The sequence below is a fragment of the Heloderma suspectum genome, chromosome 1 (genome assembly GCF_057233095.1).
Source record: "Heloderma suspectum isolate Gila_16-S chromosome 1, 16-S_ref, whole genome shotgun sequence".
Lineage (NCBI taxonomy): Eukaryota > Metazoa > Chordata > Lepidosauria > Squamata > Helodermatidae > Heloderma > Heloderma suspectum.
The window spans coordinates 33,707,265-33,725,897 of record NC_139458.1 but is presented as its reverse complement, the minus strand read 5'-3'; the positions used below and the strand labels follow the sequence as shown (position 1 = coordinate 33,725,897).

Sequence of the window (18,633 nt, the reverse complement as noted above, 5' to 3'; positions counted from 1 at the left end):
TCCACAGCTGAGTGTCCTTTCGGCTTTGGCCCAGCCGCTTCACTCTTTCTGGCGCTACTTGGAAATACCCTCTGCTCTTCCCCAGTAGCATATTGGACACCTTCTGACCTGAGGGGCTCATCTTCTGGCGTCATCTCTTTTAGCCTTGTGATATGTTCCATGGGGTTTTCTTGGCAAGAATACTGGAGTGGGTTGCCATTTCCTTCTCCAGTGGACCACATTTTGTCAGAACTCTCCACCATGACCTGTCCATCTTGGGTGGCCCTGCACGGCATAGCTTATGGCTTCACTGAGTTACGCAAGCCCCTTCGCCACAACAAGGCAGTGAAGGGGATGGGGCATAGTCCCAGGTAAATGGGTACAGGAGTGCAGCTTGAAGGTGCAGACAATAACCTAATGCAGTTTTCCCCAGCCTGGTGTTCTCCAGATGTGTAAGACTACAACTCCCGTCAGCTCTGGCAATGGATTCTGGGAGCTGTAGTCCAAAATTTTCAGAGGGCACCAGGCTGGGGAAGGCTGGTCTAATGCTGGTTTCCTTGGGGCATTTTAGTTGGTTAATCCACCCTGCTACATATTGCTACCCTTTAAAATTTGTTTTGTGATTGTATTTTGTATTGTGTTTATATATTTTAATTTTATGACCATGGTGGGGAGTGTCTCCTGCTGATGTTGTTTGCTGCTTTGATACATCTGAACATAAGAGCCATGCTGAATCAGACCAAAGGTCCATGTAGTCCAACATTCTGTTCACACAGTGGCCAACCAGCTGCCCATGGGAAATGGACAACCAGGACATGGGTATAATAGCACCCTCCCACCCACAGCAACTGGTGTACATTGGCATACTGACTCTCATACAGCAGGTAGCATATAGCCATCAGGACTAGTAGTCATTGATAACTTTCTCCAAGAATTTGTCCAATCCCCTTTTAAAAGCATCCAAATTGGTGGCCCTCACTACATCTTCTGGAAGTGAATTCCATAGTTTGACTATGTGTTATGTGAAGAAGTTCTTCCTTTTATCTGTCCTGGATCTCCCACCCAGCAGCTTCATGGGATGACCCCATCAGGTTCTAGTATTATGAGAGAGGGAGAAAAATGTCTCCCTGTCCACTTTCTCCACACCATAGATATTTTGGTACACTTCTATCATGTCTCCCCTCACTCACCTTTTCTCTAAGCTAAACAGTCCCAGCTGTTGTAACCTTTCCTCCAGCCCCTTCATCATTCGAGTTGCTCTCCATCCAAAGGGGCAATACAAAACAAAACCCATCCCTTTAAATAATAATCATTAGAAATATTTCTAGGGCTGCAATTCTAAACACACTTATTAGGGAGCGAGCCCAGTGGGACTTAAAGTGCAGTCCTATCCCATGCTGGCTAGGGCATGCTGGGAGTTGTAGGATTTTTTTTTCTGTCTAAACATGCATAGGATTGCACCTAAAGCATCTTGTGGCACCTTAAAGATGAACAAATGTATTGTCACATAAGCGTTCTTAGACATTGTCAACGTCATCAGATGCAGATAACCTCAGCTCGAGGTAAGACTTCATGTATCTGATCCAAGAAGCTTATGCCAGAAATAATGTGCTGGGCGCATTCACGCTTAGACAAGTGTAGGCTGGTGGTTCCGCTTTCTGTGGGGTTGTGAATCCATTCTGGGTTTCAGTCAGAACCAGCCAGAACTCTAAAGGAGCTATCCAAGGCGCCGAACCGTAGACACTAAATAGGTTCAGTACCTTGGATAGCTCCTATCGCGATCTGGCTGGTGCTGACTGAAACCCCGAATGGAATTAGAGCCCCACTGAAATCGGTGCCCCCAGCTTCCACTGGGAAAAAAAAGCCCTACAGTTTCCAGCACGCTGGCTGGGGCATGCTGGGAGTTGTAGGGCTTTTTTCTTGTCTGAAGATGCACAGCCTTGCGCTCGTCACCTCTTGGTACATCTGCAAAGGCCTGCGCCGCTTCCCGTCCAGAAACCGCGGGGAGCCCCCTCCCCCCGCCACGTTTCTCTTGCCCCCTCCAAGCGCCGGGCACGGCCGGCTTTCCCTTTAAAAGGCCGGCCGCGCTCAGACGCCCATCGTCATGCACGGAACATCCCCCCGCGCGCCCTTCACCCACCGCAGCCCCACCTCCCTCCGGGGCCTGATCGCCTTCTGCCGGCGGCGCGGCGCTTTGCGTTTCTCGCCCCTTCCCGCGGATCCCCGAAGGGCTTCTCCTCCTCCGCGGCCCAGCGCCGGCCGCTCGCCTCGATCGCCGGGGGCCGGCGACGGGGTGCAGCCGTCGGCGCGCCGCGGGGCTCGGCTTCTCCCGCGCGCCATCGAAGCCGCCTCCTCGTGGCGGGCTGGGCGCTCCCCCCCCCCTTTTTGGTGTGTTTTTGCAGCTCTGCAGTTTGCAGCAGCGGCAATGGCGGAGGCTGAGGAGCGGGAGGGAGGCGGCTCGGGCCAGGACCGGGTTCCTTCGCTGCCGCCGCCCCCCCAGGAGATCGCCGCTCACCGCTAACCGAGGAGGAGGAGGAGAAACAGGAGACCCGACGCCGTCGATACTGGGACCCACAGACCTCGCCCTCCCCGCAAGCCCGCCGGCATGTCGACCAAAGCGGAGCAGTGTAAGTAGCACCAGAGGGACGCGCCGAAGGAACAGAAAGCGGGTGGAGAGATGGAGGGAAGGCGCGCGCTGGGCGCTGTCCGTGGTGCTGGATGCGGCGAGATGATCCCCCCCCCCCGGCGGGCGGGGGGGGGGGCTTTCCACATACAGCGAGAGGCGGGGCGAGATCCGGGGGAACCGAAGAGCAGGGCCGGCTTTAAAGAGCTTGATTCTGCGGGAATCTGACTGGCTCTCTCTCTCTCTCTCTCTCTCTCTCTCTCGGGTATTTTGCGCCCATTGGCGTTGCAACCCTTGCAAATAAAGCTACGTGTCGCTGCTCATCCCTAAAGCACCATCTACTGTATTCGGGGCCCTTGTATTTACAGCAAGGTTGGGGAACCCTGCTCTCCAGACGTTGTTGGACTCCAGTTCCCATCGACCCGAGGCGCATGGCTGGGGGGGGGTCAGGCATGAGGGGAGATGTAGCTCAGCAACATCTGGAGGGCCTCCCCTGATGGACAGAAAGGGGAGGGGATGCTTTCCCACCTGAAATAGTAAGGGGTGACAGAGGAGATGCAGGCCTTGAGCGTGTGTGTGTGTGTTTGAAGGGCCTAGCTTCATGTGTCTGATTTGATTCCATTGCTAGGTTGTGAAAAATGTTCAGGCTGGATTCTTTTTTATTATCTTATCACAATGTATTGGAGGACTTTAAAAAATGAAATGCAGGAGCCTTCCAGACTAGCCTTCCTCCCACACTCACTCTCCCTCCACTGCTGTTTTAGACTGGATAAAATCGCCTTCCTCTATGGCTTTGCAAGTTGCCAATGAAGTAATATTTACATGCTCAGATAAACAGAGATGTGGCTCAGAGAGGAAGTGAAGGATTGCTCAGATCCATATATATGAGCCAGTTGTTTCTAAGACACCCTATCAAGTCGCTGTGATGTGTGATCAGCTGACTACTGCTGTAGCTTGATTGACCAACACTGAATGAAGAGGTATCACACAGCCATGGAAATGTCTAATTGCAGGGACCCTGGGTTAGTTACACTGTAGAGATCAATTCCTACTCCAGGGTCTGATGTTTTATAACTAAAGCATTCATGACTAGTTCTTGCTGGCCTTTCTTTTCAAATCTTTCAAGGAAGAAAATTCCAGAACCTCCCTTGGAAACTAAATCCATTCCAGAATTGTTTCATCATTTTTAGATTGATCTTCCTAAATGTTCAATCTTGCTGAAGTGTAAAGCCAGGCCTTCTTTGACGGGGGGAATACTCTCTCCCCACTTCATTAACCAAGGAAGGTAGCAGCTGACTATTCTTAGTTGAACTTCATAGGAAGAAATGAAGTCACTGCTCACAGAACTGTAGAATCATAGAGATGGGAAGGAGGGAGTTTATCAATAGTCTAGTTGACAATCCAAACCGAAGACAGCATGGCACATATCTGAAGTTTCTCAACAGGCACCTCTGCAGTCTTTCCTTGGAAACTATCAAGGGAGGAGATCTACTGCATCCTGGCCAGGCCAGGGAGGTTGTACAGTAGCCTTCTCCAACCTGATGATGCCCTGCAGTCCAACACATCTGGAGGGTACCAGGCTGGAGAAGTCTGCAGTAGATCCTCGGTAATTTAATTAGTCTAATGATCAGCAGTTCTGGAAGAAATATGCATTACTGAACTAACTACAGTAGTGAGGTGTTTACAGGTTGTCTACCAAAGATCAGGGAAACTGCTGACGTTCCTTCCTTCCTCTACATTTTCTGGAAGGAAACAAAGGGTTTTACTGCCTTCTTTCACTCAATATCATTCTTCAGAAAATTCCCCCACCAGTGTTATGCCACTAGAATGCAACCAAATGGACACTAGGTCAGCTCGAGGCCTTTGATATAGATTTGCCATGTCTTTTCAGTGGCTACTTTTATCCATCATCAGTTCCCCATCTTGATCCAGATCAGGCTGCAGTGGGGGTAAGGTGTTAAAATTCTACCTGATCTAAATTGGGCCTCTCATGTTTGCTCCTTAAATTGCTAACTGCATGGAAGGTGCGACTGTTTAGTTTGGCCCCAATATGGGGCTTTTTTATAAGGTGGGGGCAGAGTGGGGTGGAGTTAGACAAGGACCCACGGAGGAACCTTTCTACTGAAGCTATGGTCATATAGGAGGATTTGCACTCATGTAATATCTAGGAGGTGGCTAGGGAAGAGCAGTGGAGCAGGACTGAACAATAAGATTGATGGGATCCTGGAACTAGTTAATGGATGCAAACCCTCCTATAAACAAAAGAAATATTCCCCCAGTCAACTCAGAAATGGCAACTAAGGGGAATCCAGCAAAGCTAGCGGACTAGACTGTAAGGTCTCAGATACAGATACTTAAATTCAGTTTTGTCCTTTCGATGAAAATAAGCTGATTCCCAAAGGACGTGGCATCTGGTGACTCCCACTGATGGGAGTGTCAGGAATTCTGAAAACCAGGTCATGACTCATTACAGGGCAACTCACATGGTTTGCTTTCTGCATTGTAATTGCGGGCATGTGGTGCCCAGGACTTAAGCAGTATGTCTGGGGTTCTGGCAGCTGGCTCAGCAGCACCTGGGTAAAGTGACATTTGTGTGTTGTGTTGGTGTATGAAACTCTGCCATGGAACCCGAGTTTAGAGCCACATCATTATTGATTCCAACTTGTCCTCCTCTTCCCCAAAGCTCAGGATAGGGAATATTTAAAAAAAAAAACCCACCAAATTTATAATACAGTATTTATAGAAATGCAAGAATATGTTAGAACAGGTATGCAACAAAAATACAGTCACATTTATCATTAACAACTACATGTTTGCTCCAGTAGAAGTTTCTTGCATCTCTTTTGAAAGATGTTCAAGTCCTGGATTTGGGCCACCTCTGAAGGAGGGGTGTTCCAGTAACCTGGAGATGTCTTTCAAGGAGATGTTGTCTGGGTTCACACAACATGCTAACCTACACTCAGTTGTTAAGTGTAAGTTATTGTTGAGCGGTGGGTTGTTGTTGACCTGTAGGTTATCATGTTGTCTGAACACATTGTGTTTTCTGCAGGGTGGCTTGTTAACCACCCTGAACAGCCCAACAATAAACCATGGGTGCTCAGGGTGGCTTGTTTGAGAAAAATAAGCCATACTGCATGGTTAACAAACCACCCTGTGGAAAATGTGCTGCACTCAGACAACACGATAACCCACGGTTCAACAACAGCCCACGCTCAACCACTGAATGTGGTTGAGACACCTATGTTGGCAGCTGTTGTGAAAAATGGAGACTACCCGTGTGTCCTTGCACACATTTCATGCAGCCAGTCGGTGCCTCTGTCATGTACAAAGGGACATGTGGGTGCATGTGCATTGAATTCTCCTCCTGCTTATGGCTTGCCACAAAATCCATCCCCAAAACCACCCCTAAAAAAAGCAAGGGGCTCCATAACTACCCCCCCCAAAGTTAAACATACTTCCCCACACACATTGCTGCCTCCCCCTCATTCTCTCTGTATTTGTGGCATAGAGTCAAACTTCTCTCTCTCCCTCTCCCTCCCTCTCACCTGCCCCCCCCTCTCTCTCTCTCTCACACACACACACACACACACACACACTTTTTCTTTCTCACTCTCTCCACAACTGTGTTGAAAAATGAATAAAAAAGGAGGCTTCTGCCAAGGCTTGCTAGAAGTAGTAGCCACTACAGTGACCAGGAAGAACTGCAACATAATTGAGAGGGAGCCAGCTAGTTCTTGGAAATGTCCGCAGTGAGAAGTGAGGACTGGCTATGGGTCTAGACCTTAATGCCCATTTCCTCCCTAACCTCCTTGCTCCCCTGGTTGCCGGGGAGCTGCGCAGTTTTGCCCAGATAAGGCATCCAGGCAGGTTGGTAAGGTCCCATGCTCTACCTGGTGCCTTATGCTGCCTATGCTTGCGCTTCAGGAGGAAGAAAAGGAGCAAGGGCAAAGCTCCCATCCTTTTTGTGCAAGTCCACATTGTCTACAGATGACAGCAGAACTGGAAGAGGAAGAGGTTGTGTGTGTGCGTGTGTGTAAAACAGTTCCATTTGTTGTTGACTCCAAATCTAATCAGCTCCAGCCAGCATGACAAATGGTCAGGGATTATGGGACTTGGATACCAACAAAACCTGGAGAGCCATAGGTTTCCCACCCTGGTTTAAACTATGGTTCATTTTGCCTTCATTTCAGCCCTGATTTTTTTTTTTTAATGGAGAAATATTTCATTGCAATATTCTCTTTAAAATCCATTCTGGGCACACTGAGCTCTTTCAGTGATAAATAACTCATTGACCCTACGGAATAGAACAGAGGGAGATGAACTGTATGAGTCACTCTTTTTGTTTGCCATGCTAGCACATGACATTCAGAAAAATCTGGGAAAAGTGTTGATTTCTTTGGAAATTTGGCCTGTTAAGCGTAGTTGACTAAGGAAACCTACAATTCCTTGTTGGCTATACTTCATCTATACAATTTGTTTCATTTTTTTTTTTTTTTTACTGCTAAAGCAATAAAGAAGGTTAAGATTATGGTTTTCATGTATTCATTTTAGCACTAGGTTTTATATTAAAATGTCTTTGTATTTAGTTTGTATACCTTTCTTCACATGGTTTGATATTTTAAAATCCATTATTAAATTTATCTTTGTAATCGCTGTGGCTACACTATTTATTGTATCCAGGTTTAGTCATACTTAGAGTAGACCCACTGAAATCAATGAGACTAATCATGGCTAACTTAAATCCCATTGATTTCATTGGTTCTGCTTCTAATATGACTAAGTCTGAATCCGTGCCAATAAGTTGTTTAATTGGAGATGGGGTTAATTTTTTTTTTAAAAAAATCTACCCTTCCTTTGAATACTGAATTCTCAAGGCAGCTTACATTACTTAGGGCAGAATCCTATGCATGTTTGGTCAGAAAAAAAGTCCCCAAATTCCCAACTTCCCTCCAGCCAGGAATGCTGGCTGGGGAATGCTGGGAATTGCAGGGGGTTTTCTGTCTAAACATGCATAGGATGGCACCCTTAAAAAACAAAGTCAAATGCAACAAAACCCAGCTGCAGCTAGAGCCAGCAGTAAAACCATCAAACACCCATCTTGTGTCCCTACTTGGTGTTACCTGTCAGATATGGACACCTGCATTAGTAATCAACTTACCAAGTGGTAAATGTGGGGAAGCTTCATCACTGATTAAGTCCTTCAACATTTATCATACATTAGAATGCATAGAAGAAAATGCACCCAGCCATCATGTTCTCATAAATACAGAAGGCTGAGCAAAACTGTGGAAAACTTGGTAAATTGCTCTTCTGCACTGGGGCCATTGAATCTGCTGTGTTTGGTATAGAATCAGAATAGAATAGAATAGAATAGAATAGAATAGAAGGGTTGGAAGGGGCCTACAAGGCCATCGAGTCCAACCTCAATGCAGGAATCCAAGTCAGAGCATCCCTGACAAATGGCTGTCCAGCCTCGTCTTGAAGGCCTCCAGTGTGGGAGAGCCCACCACCTCCCCAGGTAATATGTTCCATTGTCGTATTGCTCTTACAGTCAGGAAGTTTTTCCTGATGTTCAGCCGGAATCTGGCTTCCTGTAACTTGAGCCCATTATTCCGTGTCCTGCACTCTGGGATGATCAAGAAGAGATCCTGGCCTTCTTCTCTGGGACAACCTTTCAAGTACTTGAAGAGCGCTATCCTATCTCCCCTCAGTCTTCTCTTCTCAAGGCTAAACATGCCCAGTTCTTTCAGTCTCTCTTCATAGGGCTTTGTTTCCAGTCCCCTGATCATCTTTGTTGCCCTCCTCTGAACCCTCTCCAGTTTGTCTGCATCCTTCTTAAAGTGTGGTGCCCAGAACTGGACACAGTACTCCAGATGAGGCCTAGCCAGTGCTGAGTAGAGGGGGACTAGTACTTCCCGGGAATCCAACCAGTGGTTCAGACAGTAATGTATTTCTAGCTGGTGCAGAAATATGGCAGTGTGGGATGCAAGAGCAAATATCTACTATGGCAGGGGTGGGCAACTTGTAGGCCAAAACATCTGGAGGGCCACGACTCCTATCAACTATAGCCAGCACAGCCAATGGTGTGGCACGATGGGAGTCGTTAGCTAAGACATCTGGAGCACCACAAGTTGTCCACCCAAGAGGAGGCTGGACAGCTGTCTGTCAGGGATGCTCTGACTTGGATTCCTGCAGTGAGCAGGGGGTTGGACTCGATGGCCTTGTAGGCCCCTTCCAACCCTACTATTCTATGATTCACCCTGATCTTTGGCCTCCACATACCTCATCTGTTTCCTTAGCACCTCAGTTTATCTGCTCAGTGGCTACCGAGAGGACGTAGTTGTATTTACACTGCTGTTTGAAGCTTGCCTATACCACGTCAGACAAGGCCCCTAAGAACGTAAGAAGAGCCCTGCTGGATCAGACCAAGGGTCCATCTAGTCCAGCATTCTGTTCACACAGTGGCCAAACAGCTGTCGACCATGAACCCTTTCTGACATTGTAAGTCATATATCCTGATGCATGACCTAGGTCGACAAGTCTACCACAAGATGTAGTGATGGCCACCAATTTGGATGGTTTTAAAAGAGGGTTAGACAAATTCCTGGAGGAGAAGGGTATCAAGCTACTAGTCCTGATGCTTCTATGCTACCTCCAGTAATTAGAGGCAGTATGCCTACTTACCTCTAATTACTGGAGGTAGCATAGAAGCATCAGGACTAGTAGCTTGATACCCTTCTCCTTCAGGAATTTGTCTAACCCTCTTTTAAAACCATCCAAATGTGGTCCACTGGAGAAGGAAATGGCAACCCACTCCAGTATTCTTGCCAAGAAAACCCCATGGAACGTATCACAAGGCTAAAAGAGATGACGCCGGAAGGTGAGCCCCTCAGGTCGGAAGGTGTCCAATATGCTACTGGGGAAGAGCAGAGGGTATTTCCAAGTAGCGCCAGAAAGAGTGAAGCGGCTGGGCCAAAGCCGAAAGGACACTCAGCTGTGGATGTGTCTGGTGGTGAAAAGAAAATCCGATGCTGTAAAGAACAATATTGTTTAGGAACCCGGAATGTAAGATCAATGAATCAAGGTAAGCTGGAGGTGGTCAAACATGAGATGGCAAGATTGAACATCAACATCTTGGGAATCAGCGAACTAAAATGGACAGGCATGGGCGAATTTAATTCAGGTGACCATCATATCTACTATTGTGGGCAAGAATCCCTTAGAAGAAATGGAGTAGCACTCATAGTCAACAAAAGGGTGGGAAAAGCAGTACTGGGGTACAATCTTAAAAATGATAGAATGATCTCAGTACGAATCCAAGGCAAACCATTCAACATCACAGTAATTCAAGTCTATGCCCCAACCACCGAGGCCGAAGAAGCTGAGGTTGATCGGTTCTATGAAGACCTACAACACCTTCTAGAACTAACACCAAAAAAAGATGTCCTCTTCATCATAGGGCATTGGAATGCTAAAGTAGGAAGTCAAGAAATCACCGGGATAACAGGCAGGCATGGCCTTGGTGTACAAAATGAAGCAGGACAAAAGCTAATAGAGTTTTGCCAAGAGAACATGCTGATCATAGCAAACACTCTTTTCCAACAGCACAAGAGGCGACTCTACACATGGACGTCACCAGATGGTCAATATCGAAATCAGATTGATTATGTCCTTTGCAGCCGAAGATGGAGAAGCTCCATACAGTCAGTAAAAACAAGACCTGGAGCTGACTGTGGCTCAGATCATGAGCTGCTGCTTGCAAAATTTCGGCTGAAATTGAAGAACGTCGGGAAAACCACTAAACCGTTCAGGTATAACCTAAATCATATCCCTGATGAATATACAGTGGAGGTGAGGAATAGATTTCAGGGATTAGACCTGATAGACAGAGTGCCTGAGGAACTATGGACGGAGGTCCGTAACATTGTTCAGGAGGCAGCAACTCAATCCATCCCAAAGAAAAAGAAATGCAAGAAAGCAAAGTGGCTGTCTGATGAGGCTTTACAAGTAGCTCACGAAAGAAGGGAAGCAAAAAGCAAGGGAGAAAGGAGAAGATATACCCAACTGAATGCAGAGTTCCAGAGAATAGCAAGGAGAGACAAGAAGGCCTTCTGAAATGAACAATGCAAAGAAATCGAGGAAAACAACAGAATGGGAAAGACTAGAGATCTCTTCAAGAAAATTGGAGATCTCAAGGGAACGTTTTGTGCAAAGACGGGCATGATAAAGGACAAAGAAGGCAGGGACCTAACAGAAGCAGATGAGATTAAGAAGAGGTGGCAAGAATACACAGAAGAACTCTACAGGAAAGATCTGAATGTCCCTGATAGCCATGATAGTGCGGTCACTGAACTTGAGCCGGACATCCTAGAGAGTGAAGTCAAGTGGGCCTTAGGAAGCATTACTAACAACAAAGCTAGTGGAGATGACAATATTCCAGCTGAGCTTTTTAAAATCCTAAAAGATGATGCTGTTAAAGTGCTGCACTCAATATGCCAACAAATCTGGAACACTCAACAGTGGCCACAAGACTGGAAAAGGTCAGTTTACATTCCAATTCCAAAGAAGGGCAACGCCAAAGAGTGTTCAAACTACCGTACAATTGCACTCATTTCACATGCCAGCAAGGTGATGCTCAAAATCCTACAAGCTAGGCTTCAGCAGTATGCGAATTGAGAACTACCGGAAGTACAAGCTGGGTTTCGAAGAGGCAGAGGAACTAGAGATCAAATCGCCAACATTCGCTGCATCATGGAGAAAGCAAGAGAATTCCAGAAAAACGTCTATTTCTGCTTCATTGACTACGCTAAAGCCTTTGATTGTGTGGATCACAACAAACTGTGGCAAATTCTGAAAGTGATGGGAATACCAGACCACCTTACCTGTCTCCTGAGAAACCTGTACGAGGGTCAAGAAGCAACAGTAAGAACCAGACATGGAACAACCGATTGGTTCAAAATTGGGAAAGGAGTACGACAAGGCTGCATATTGTCACCCTGCTTATTTAACTTATATGCAGAGTACATCATGAGAAATGCCGGGTTGGATGAATCAGAGGTCGGAATTAAGATTGCTGGGAGAATTATCAACAACCTCCGATATGCAGACGATACCACCCTAATGGCAGAAAGCGAAGAGGATCTCAAGAGCCTCTTGTTGAGGGTGAGAGTGCAAAAGCTGGTTTGAAACTCAACATTAAAAAAACTAAGATCATGGCATCTGGCCCCATCACTTCCTGGCATATAGAAGGGGAAGAAATGGCAGCAGTGACAGATTTTACTTTCTTGGGCTCCAAGATCACCGCAGACGGTGACTGTAGCCATGAAATTAAAAGACGCTTGCTCCTTGGGAGGAAAGCTACGGCCAACCTAGACAGCATAGTAAGAAGCAGAGACATCACCTTGCCGACAAAGGTCCGTCTAATCAAAGCTATGGTTTTCCCAGTAGTAATGTATGGCTGTGAGAGCTGGACTATAAGGAAGGCTGAGCGCCGAGGAATTGATGCTTTCGAACTGTGGTGCTGGAGAAGACTCTTACGAGTCCCCTGGACTGCAAGGAGGTCCAATCAGTCCATCCTAAAGGAAATCAACCCTGACTGCTCATTGGAAGGACAGATAATGAAGCTGAAGCTCCAATATTTTGGCCACCTAATGCGAAGAGAAAACTCCCTGGAAAAGACCCTGATGCTGGGAAAGACTGAAGGCAAAAGGAGAAGGGGATGGCAGAGGATGAGATGGCTAGATAGCATCACGGATGCAATGAATATGAACTTGAGCACGCTCCGGGAGAGAGCGCAGGACAGGAAGGCCTGGCGTGCTATGGTCCATGGGGTCACGAAGAGTCGGACACGACTGAACGACTGAACAACAACAACAACAACAACAACAACAACATGCCTACTTACACCAGTTGCTGGGGAGCATGGGCGGGAGGGTGCTGCTGCACTCATGTCCTGCTTGTGGGATTCCCGTTGACAGCTGGTTGGCCACTGTGTGAACAGAATGCTGGACTAGATGGACCCTTGGTCTGATCCAGCAGGGCTCTTCTTATGTTCTTAAGTCGTTATACTCCTAACTTGTTGCCATGCTCCAGAGTAGTGCTACTTGCCTATGCTGGTTTTATGATTGTAGCCACAATGGCCAAATGCCCAGGTATTGGTGTAGGTGCTATCAATGGCATACTAGTGCCAAAGCTGATCCCCTTAACTCTGCCCCCTTTACTTTAAGGGCTTCTCCACACTGAGCTTTTATCCTGCTGTTGAGATTGGTTACTCATGGAAGTTTGCAGGTCCTTTAGATGATGTCGTCAACCTCCAGAGCATCTCCTGCACTAAATGACCTTTATTCCATTTTTTAAAAGATCGGAGATAATGAGCTATCAAATTACAGTGCTTGAGTTCTGCTTGAGTTCTGTCCTGAAAAGAGGAAAAGCTGCAATAAGAGGAGCTGGGCCACAGCCCCATTTAGCGGCTGTATAATGAAACATATGGAAGACTCAGATAAGAAGGAAAAGGAGGGGGAAAGGGTGGGGGAAAGGAAGTGCATGTAAAAGGAGTCTGTTGTGATCCTCCATTTAAAATGGAAGCAGAAAGCCTAATTTTAAATGCAGGGTTTTAGGCTGGTGTAGAAATGCTCTAAGTGAGTGGGACTGGCCTTTGGGAAAGAGAGAAACTGATCAGGCAAGAAGTTACAAGGATAGGCTGTATTTAAGGCATCATCCTTCCCATGGTCCACTATCCAACTTCTGACTGTGGCGAGGATGAGTGCTAGAGGGACATTGCAGCTCTGAGCTACAGTAACCAGTCCTGACATTTCTGCATTTATTCAGCATACCTTCTAGAAACACACAGATTATGCAAATGAACAGCTGGAAATTAGGTTGCAAGATGCAGAACCTGACAAGGGGCTGTTTGCTTGTCTTTGTATACTACAATACAATAATAATACCAACCTACCTCACAGGATTGTTGTAAGCACTACTGGTGTAAGAAATTAGTTACAGTCCTCATAGCCACATTTCCAAGGAGACTCCAAAAATATAAGCAGTTGTGTAAATCCACTATATATGGTGAGCCACACCCCGAAGAGCAGTAGTACAGGTAGTAGGTTACCTGACCATCATAGGATAGTGAGCTGGCAAAGAGCAGTATAGTGATTAGGATGTTGGACTTTGGCTGGGGTAAGCTGGGTTCACTTCATTGATCAGCCATGAAGTTCACTGGTGGCCTTGGGTAAGTCATTGTCTAGCCTACCTGGCCAAGGTTAGTACTTCATATCATGGCCCAAGCAGTCTGAGACCTACGCAAAGATGTAGCAGTGCAGAGGGCAATTGAGGTAGATCCAGTCAAGATCAGGTACAAGAGCTAGAACTGAAGATCAACAGGCTCCAAGGCAAGAAAGGAAAGCTCTAGAGAAAGGCAACCCAAGAGACACCTATTGGGAGTTGTTGTACCAGCAAAGGTCAAAGAGACTGAGGAGTTTATGCCCACGCAGCCACACTTCTCTCCCTGATCACCAGCTGGGTGACACGATGAACCTGGTGCCTCCTCCTCTTGAGTAGACCTCTCCACCTAATTAGGCCTCTGGTTCTGCATTCTCCTTGCAGCCAAGCAAGCACTCCTCCTCTGATTCTGAATCTCCCCCCCCACCTGCCTTTGTCTTAGCTCCTGGGGGTGAAGGGGAAAGAGTCTAGGTCTGTGGTGTGATGTAGGGACTTGCCCAGTGCTCCAGGCAAGTCAGGCTGCTTGACAGGGATTGTGGGCCTTTCTGTGGGATCTCAAGCTTCTTTCTCAGATAAGGTTCCCACAAAATCCAGATCAGATTGGGGATCATTGGAAGAAGATCTAGTTGGCAACTGCCTTCAGCCTGAATTTATTAGATTTTGGCCTCAGCACAACACAGAGTTAAACATGCATACTCTCATTGATTTTAATGGGCTTAGGTATGCTTGAGGGTCGAACTACTATACCCACCACCTTCTCATCAATCCGCAACTGCTACTAACTTTAAAAAAAAAAAAACCTGCAGGAGAGCCATGATCATGGATCACATCTAGGTTGACCATAACTCTGTGCTGGACTGTGGCCAGATGTAGGAAAACTGTATGATTTCCTAATGACGAGAACTGAGCTAAGATATTCTTTCCCCCCATTTTCTTCTTTTCTTCGACACGGCAAAATCCAGTTGCTTCCAAGATCCGGTACTTGCAAGAATACCATAACCGTGTCCTTCACAACATTTACCCCGTCCCCTCTGGAACTGACATTGCAAACACTCTGAAATATTTTTCTCAGACTTTATTAAGGTAAGCTTTATATTATGCTCTCAAAGAAAAAACAGAAATATATAGGTTAAGCAATGTGTATGAATAGCTTATTGACTAAAGGAATGGTGTTCTGCAGAAGGGTCAGAGCTCAATGAAATATAACATCTGGAAATCATAAGTAACTTCTGCAGTGGTTGCCCAGACTGGGTCTACTTGTGCTGCAGAAGGAGGAGGGTATGAATGGTAGACGTCAGGCTACAGATATGGTACAACTCTTTTGACTGCTTCCCCACCTAAACATATCTCTGCAAACAAAAAACTTAGGGAGAAAGGTTGTAATCCAACCCCTTGCCTGCTATGCTGGTTTTCTGTTTGCAGGAAATTATTAATATACCGGAGCATTCAGAACTGTGATCACCTACATGTGGGCTGTTTGATCTGCCCTAGCTTTCGACCACCTTATTCTGCTGCATTGTTTAGACCAGGCCTTGATTTGCCAGCTGAACCATTTGCTGACCAGTGACCAATTCTAAAACAAAACTTGGTTGGATATGCTCGGCCCTAGGAAATGCTTGCCAAGTGTTTAGCTGAAACAATCTCAGTGCCCCAACTCAAGACTAGAGGGCCTACAGGAGTTATTATTCCCCTGTCAGACTGACCCTGAACATCTAGATTAAAATTCAGGGGTGTCCTAACTGTTTGGTTGCTCTTCTAATCCTAATTTCCGTTTGGGCCATTATGCCCATAGGGACCAGTTCATGAAAGACAACAATCTTAAACCATTGATTTATGATCAGCCTCATTAACTCCATGTGATTTTAGAAACGAAGTTAAAATTTGGATCCTGTCTGAGGTCTGTTCTGGATTCAGGATTTGGTTTAGTCCCATCTGTAGTCTAATGTACAATAAGCAAGAAGTTCAATTGCCACACAGATGTTAGATTGCCAGGTTTATCCACCAAAACTCAAGTAATCCCGGACATCAAATTGTCTTCGTTCCCCTCCCCTCAGTAATGGTGATGTTGTCCCTAGCGTTGCCAGATTTTCTTTGTATGCTGCTCCGGTGCTTTTAACCACAGCTTGACCTTTGACCTGTTGATGCTAGCATGTGATCATGTTTACTTCCATGCTGTGAAGAGCTTCACCTGCTGATTGCTGCAGAACATGCTGATGTTAAAGGTGCAGGAGCAACTTCGATTTTTTTCTGGTCGGTTGACAGCCCTAGCGGGGAGCCATTCTCCATTTCCCTGCTCCGTTCATGATGGAATGTAGAGTTCTGGTATATTGCTGCAGTAAGAGGGGAAGGTTAAAAAGGAGTGTGGGAGGCCTTACCTTTTCCCCTTTGCTCACCCTGGCAGTCTCCTATGACTATAACAGCACCATCTAGGAGGATATTCTGCCATTCTAAATAGCGTGGATATACAGCAGAGTTTTGACATGTAAAGTCAAGTGAAAAGTCACATGGTAGTCCATGATTCATTATTTTCACAAGCACGTTTTCTACAATGCTGGGAGAGATCTGTTTGTGGCCACATTTAGGCATGGCATCTCTTGATTTATTCTTGCATAAACATGTGCTTGGGAAAATAGAGGTACCACAGAAAAACAGAAACATAAGGCTGATTCATCAGTAATCTTGTCTAACTTGCCACCCTAAGAAAGGATCTTCTACCCCTAAAGTAGCTCCAGAAAGTCCATCTGCCAACATTTCCTTAAAACTTCCAAGGAAGGTGAATCCATGCCCTTCCCAATGAGAATTCATATTCTCCTTCCAGATTACCAAAGGCATCTAGTTTCCTCTAATGTGTCATCAGAGCCTATAATTAAAAGCCATCGCACTTCTTTTCCTGATCTCAGGAGATAGTTTGGATAATTGTTGCCCTTCATCCCAAAGTTTCCTCAAAGGGTGGACATCAACCAGAAGTCAATTGGTTTTGCGAAGACAGGTGGGGAATGTGTGGCCCTCCGGAGGTTGGGGGACTGCAACTCCCAGCAGCCTTTGCCATTTGCTGTGCTGGCTGGGACTGCTGGAAGTTGCAGTCCATCAACATCTGGAGGGCCACACATTCCCCATCCCGGTGCTAAGGAGTAAGCACTGAGCAATAGACAAACACCGCCCCTTTCTCACATTATGCTGGTTGGGAGCCTCTCTAGCATAGTTCCTTCCCATGCTGCTGAAGGTAATCTAAGAAGTCCAGGGCTTTGTGGGAGGAGCCAGCACTGTGGCTCCTCCCCTTGCCAGTCCCTCTTTCCCCAAGAATGTAGGGTTCTGGCTTCTCCCTCTGTGGGGCCCTGGGTCTTCTTTTCTTATCCCAGCTGCATGAGAAGGAGCTGTGCTGTAATGGCTCTCCTGCTACCAGCTTAATGTGGAAAAGGAGGTATTGGCTGACATGCATTTTGCTCTATTGCCATTTCCAGTGGAGGCTGGTGGCTCTGATGCCAGTGGGGTAGTGAATCCCCTCTGGATTTCAGTCAGAACCAGATCTTTATAGTTCTGACTGGTTCTGACTGACACCTGGAGCAGATTTACCACCCCACTGACATCAGAGCCACCAGCCTTCACTGGTTGTTTCCCCCCATGTGCTAGAAATGGGCTTAAACCAAAATCCTGTTGCTCAACACCATTTAGGCTTTGAGGTGGTGTTTGAAGACTGAGATCAGGTAGGAAAAAAATAGGTAAAAATGCACATACTTTTGTCCAAAGCGAATGGACAAAAATTCTAGATCTAACGATCTAGTAATAGTTAAGGAGGCATTAGAACCAACCAGGCTACATTCCAGGCCTAGAGAGTGCAAAAGCACCCCACTGAGTGTCGACGATTTCATTCAAGTCCCATTGAGATGAATGAAGGTTCTGCAGGAGTCCCACATGGCCTCATCCATCTACATGGAAGTTGCCTACAGGGCATTGTCCCTCCCATTGCAATGAGTCTTGCGTGTGGGGGAAAAAATCCCTGTGGATTGCCTTTGCACTTTAAACCTGGATGTAGATCTGAATTTTGTACATGGTCTTTACTCCTCATTACACTTTGGCAACTTGACCTCTTACTCTACCCAGCCTTCCCTAAACTGGTGCCATCCAGATGTGTTGGACTACAAATCCCATTGCCCCAGCCAGCATTGGCCATATGGGGTGGAGATGATTGGAGTTGCAGTCCAGCACATCTGGACGACACCAGATCTTAGCACAGACCAATCTCTACACCACAGCAGGGTAGTTGACACTAAGAGACCTTCCAGGCCAGGCACCAAAACTCTTCTTATTGTGAGTTCAAATTGGTATGATGTAACTTAGCATCCAGAGCTCCCTGGCCTATTAAAATATATCACTGAACGGTTTGCCTGGTCTTCCTCCTGCTTCTCTCATTTGGCCCCTATTCAGTCGTGAGTGCCTATACAACCCTACACCACTATTGTGATGTACTATGCCTGTTTACTCAGAAGTAAGTCCCACTAAGTTCAATGTGGCTGACTTCCAAGTAAGCACGCATGGAATTGCAGGCCATATTTAGAGTTAATTGAAGTCAATAATTAGAATAATTGATTCTAGAAGGCCAAGATCAGGGGTGGGGAACTGGTGGCCCTGCAGAAGTTGTTGGACTGCAACTCCCATCATCCCTGACCATTGACCAGGCTGGCTGGGGTTGATGGGGGCTGGAGTCCAGCTACATCTGTAGGGCCACACATTCCCTATCGACGGCCTAGATTCTTTTTGTAGTGAAGGCATAGGTAGGAAAATTAGTTCACATATAGAGTGGCACATTGATG

At 46.5% G+C, this 18,633-nt stretch overlaps 1 protein-coding gene across 1 annotated transcript in view; it reads left to right on the top strand.

Annotated features, from left to right (window-relative positions):
- The first annotated feature begins 2,583 nt into the window (after nt 1-2,583).
- Nucleotides 2,584-18,633, top strand: part of UNC79 (unc-79 subunit of NALCN channel complex) — a 222,922-nt gene continuing 206,872 nt past the window's right edge. Inside the window, exons 1-2 of the mRNA XM_084840226.1 lie at nt 2,584-2,606; nt 14,785-14,905. Coding sequence (XP_084696352.1) covers nt 2,585-2,606; nt 14,785-14,905 — 143 coding nt within the window. The 5' untranslated portion in view covers nt 2,584. The remainder of the gene's footprint in view (nt 2,607-14,784; nt 14,906-18,633) is intronic.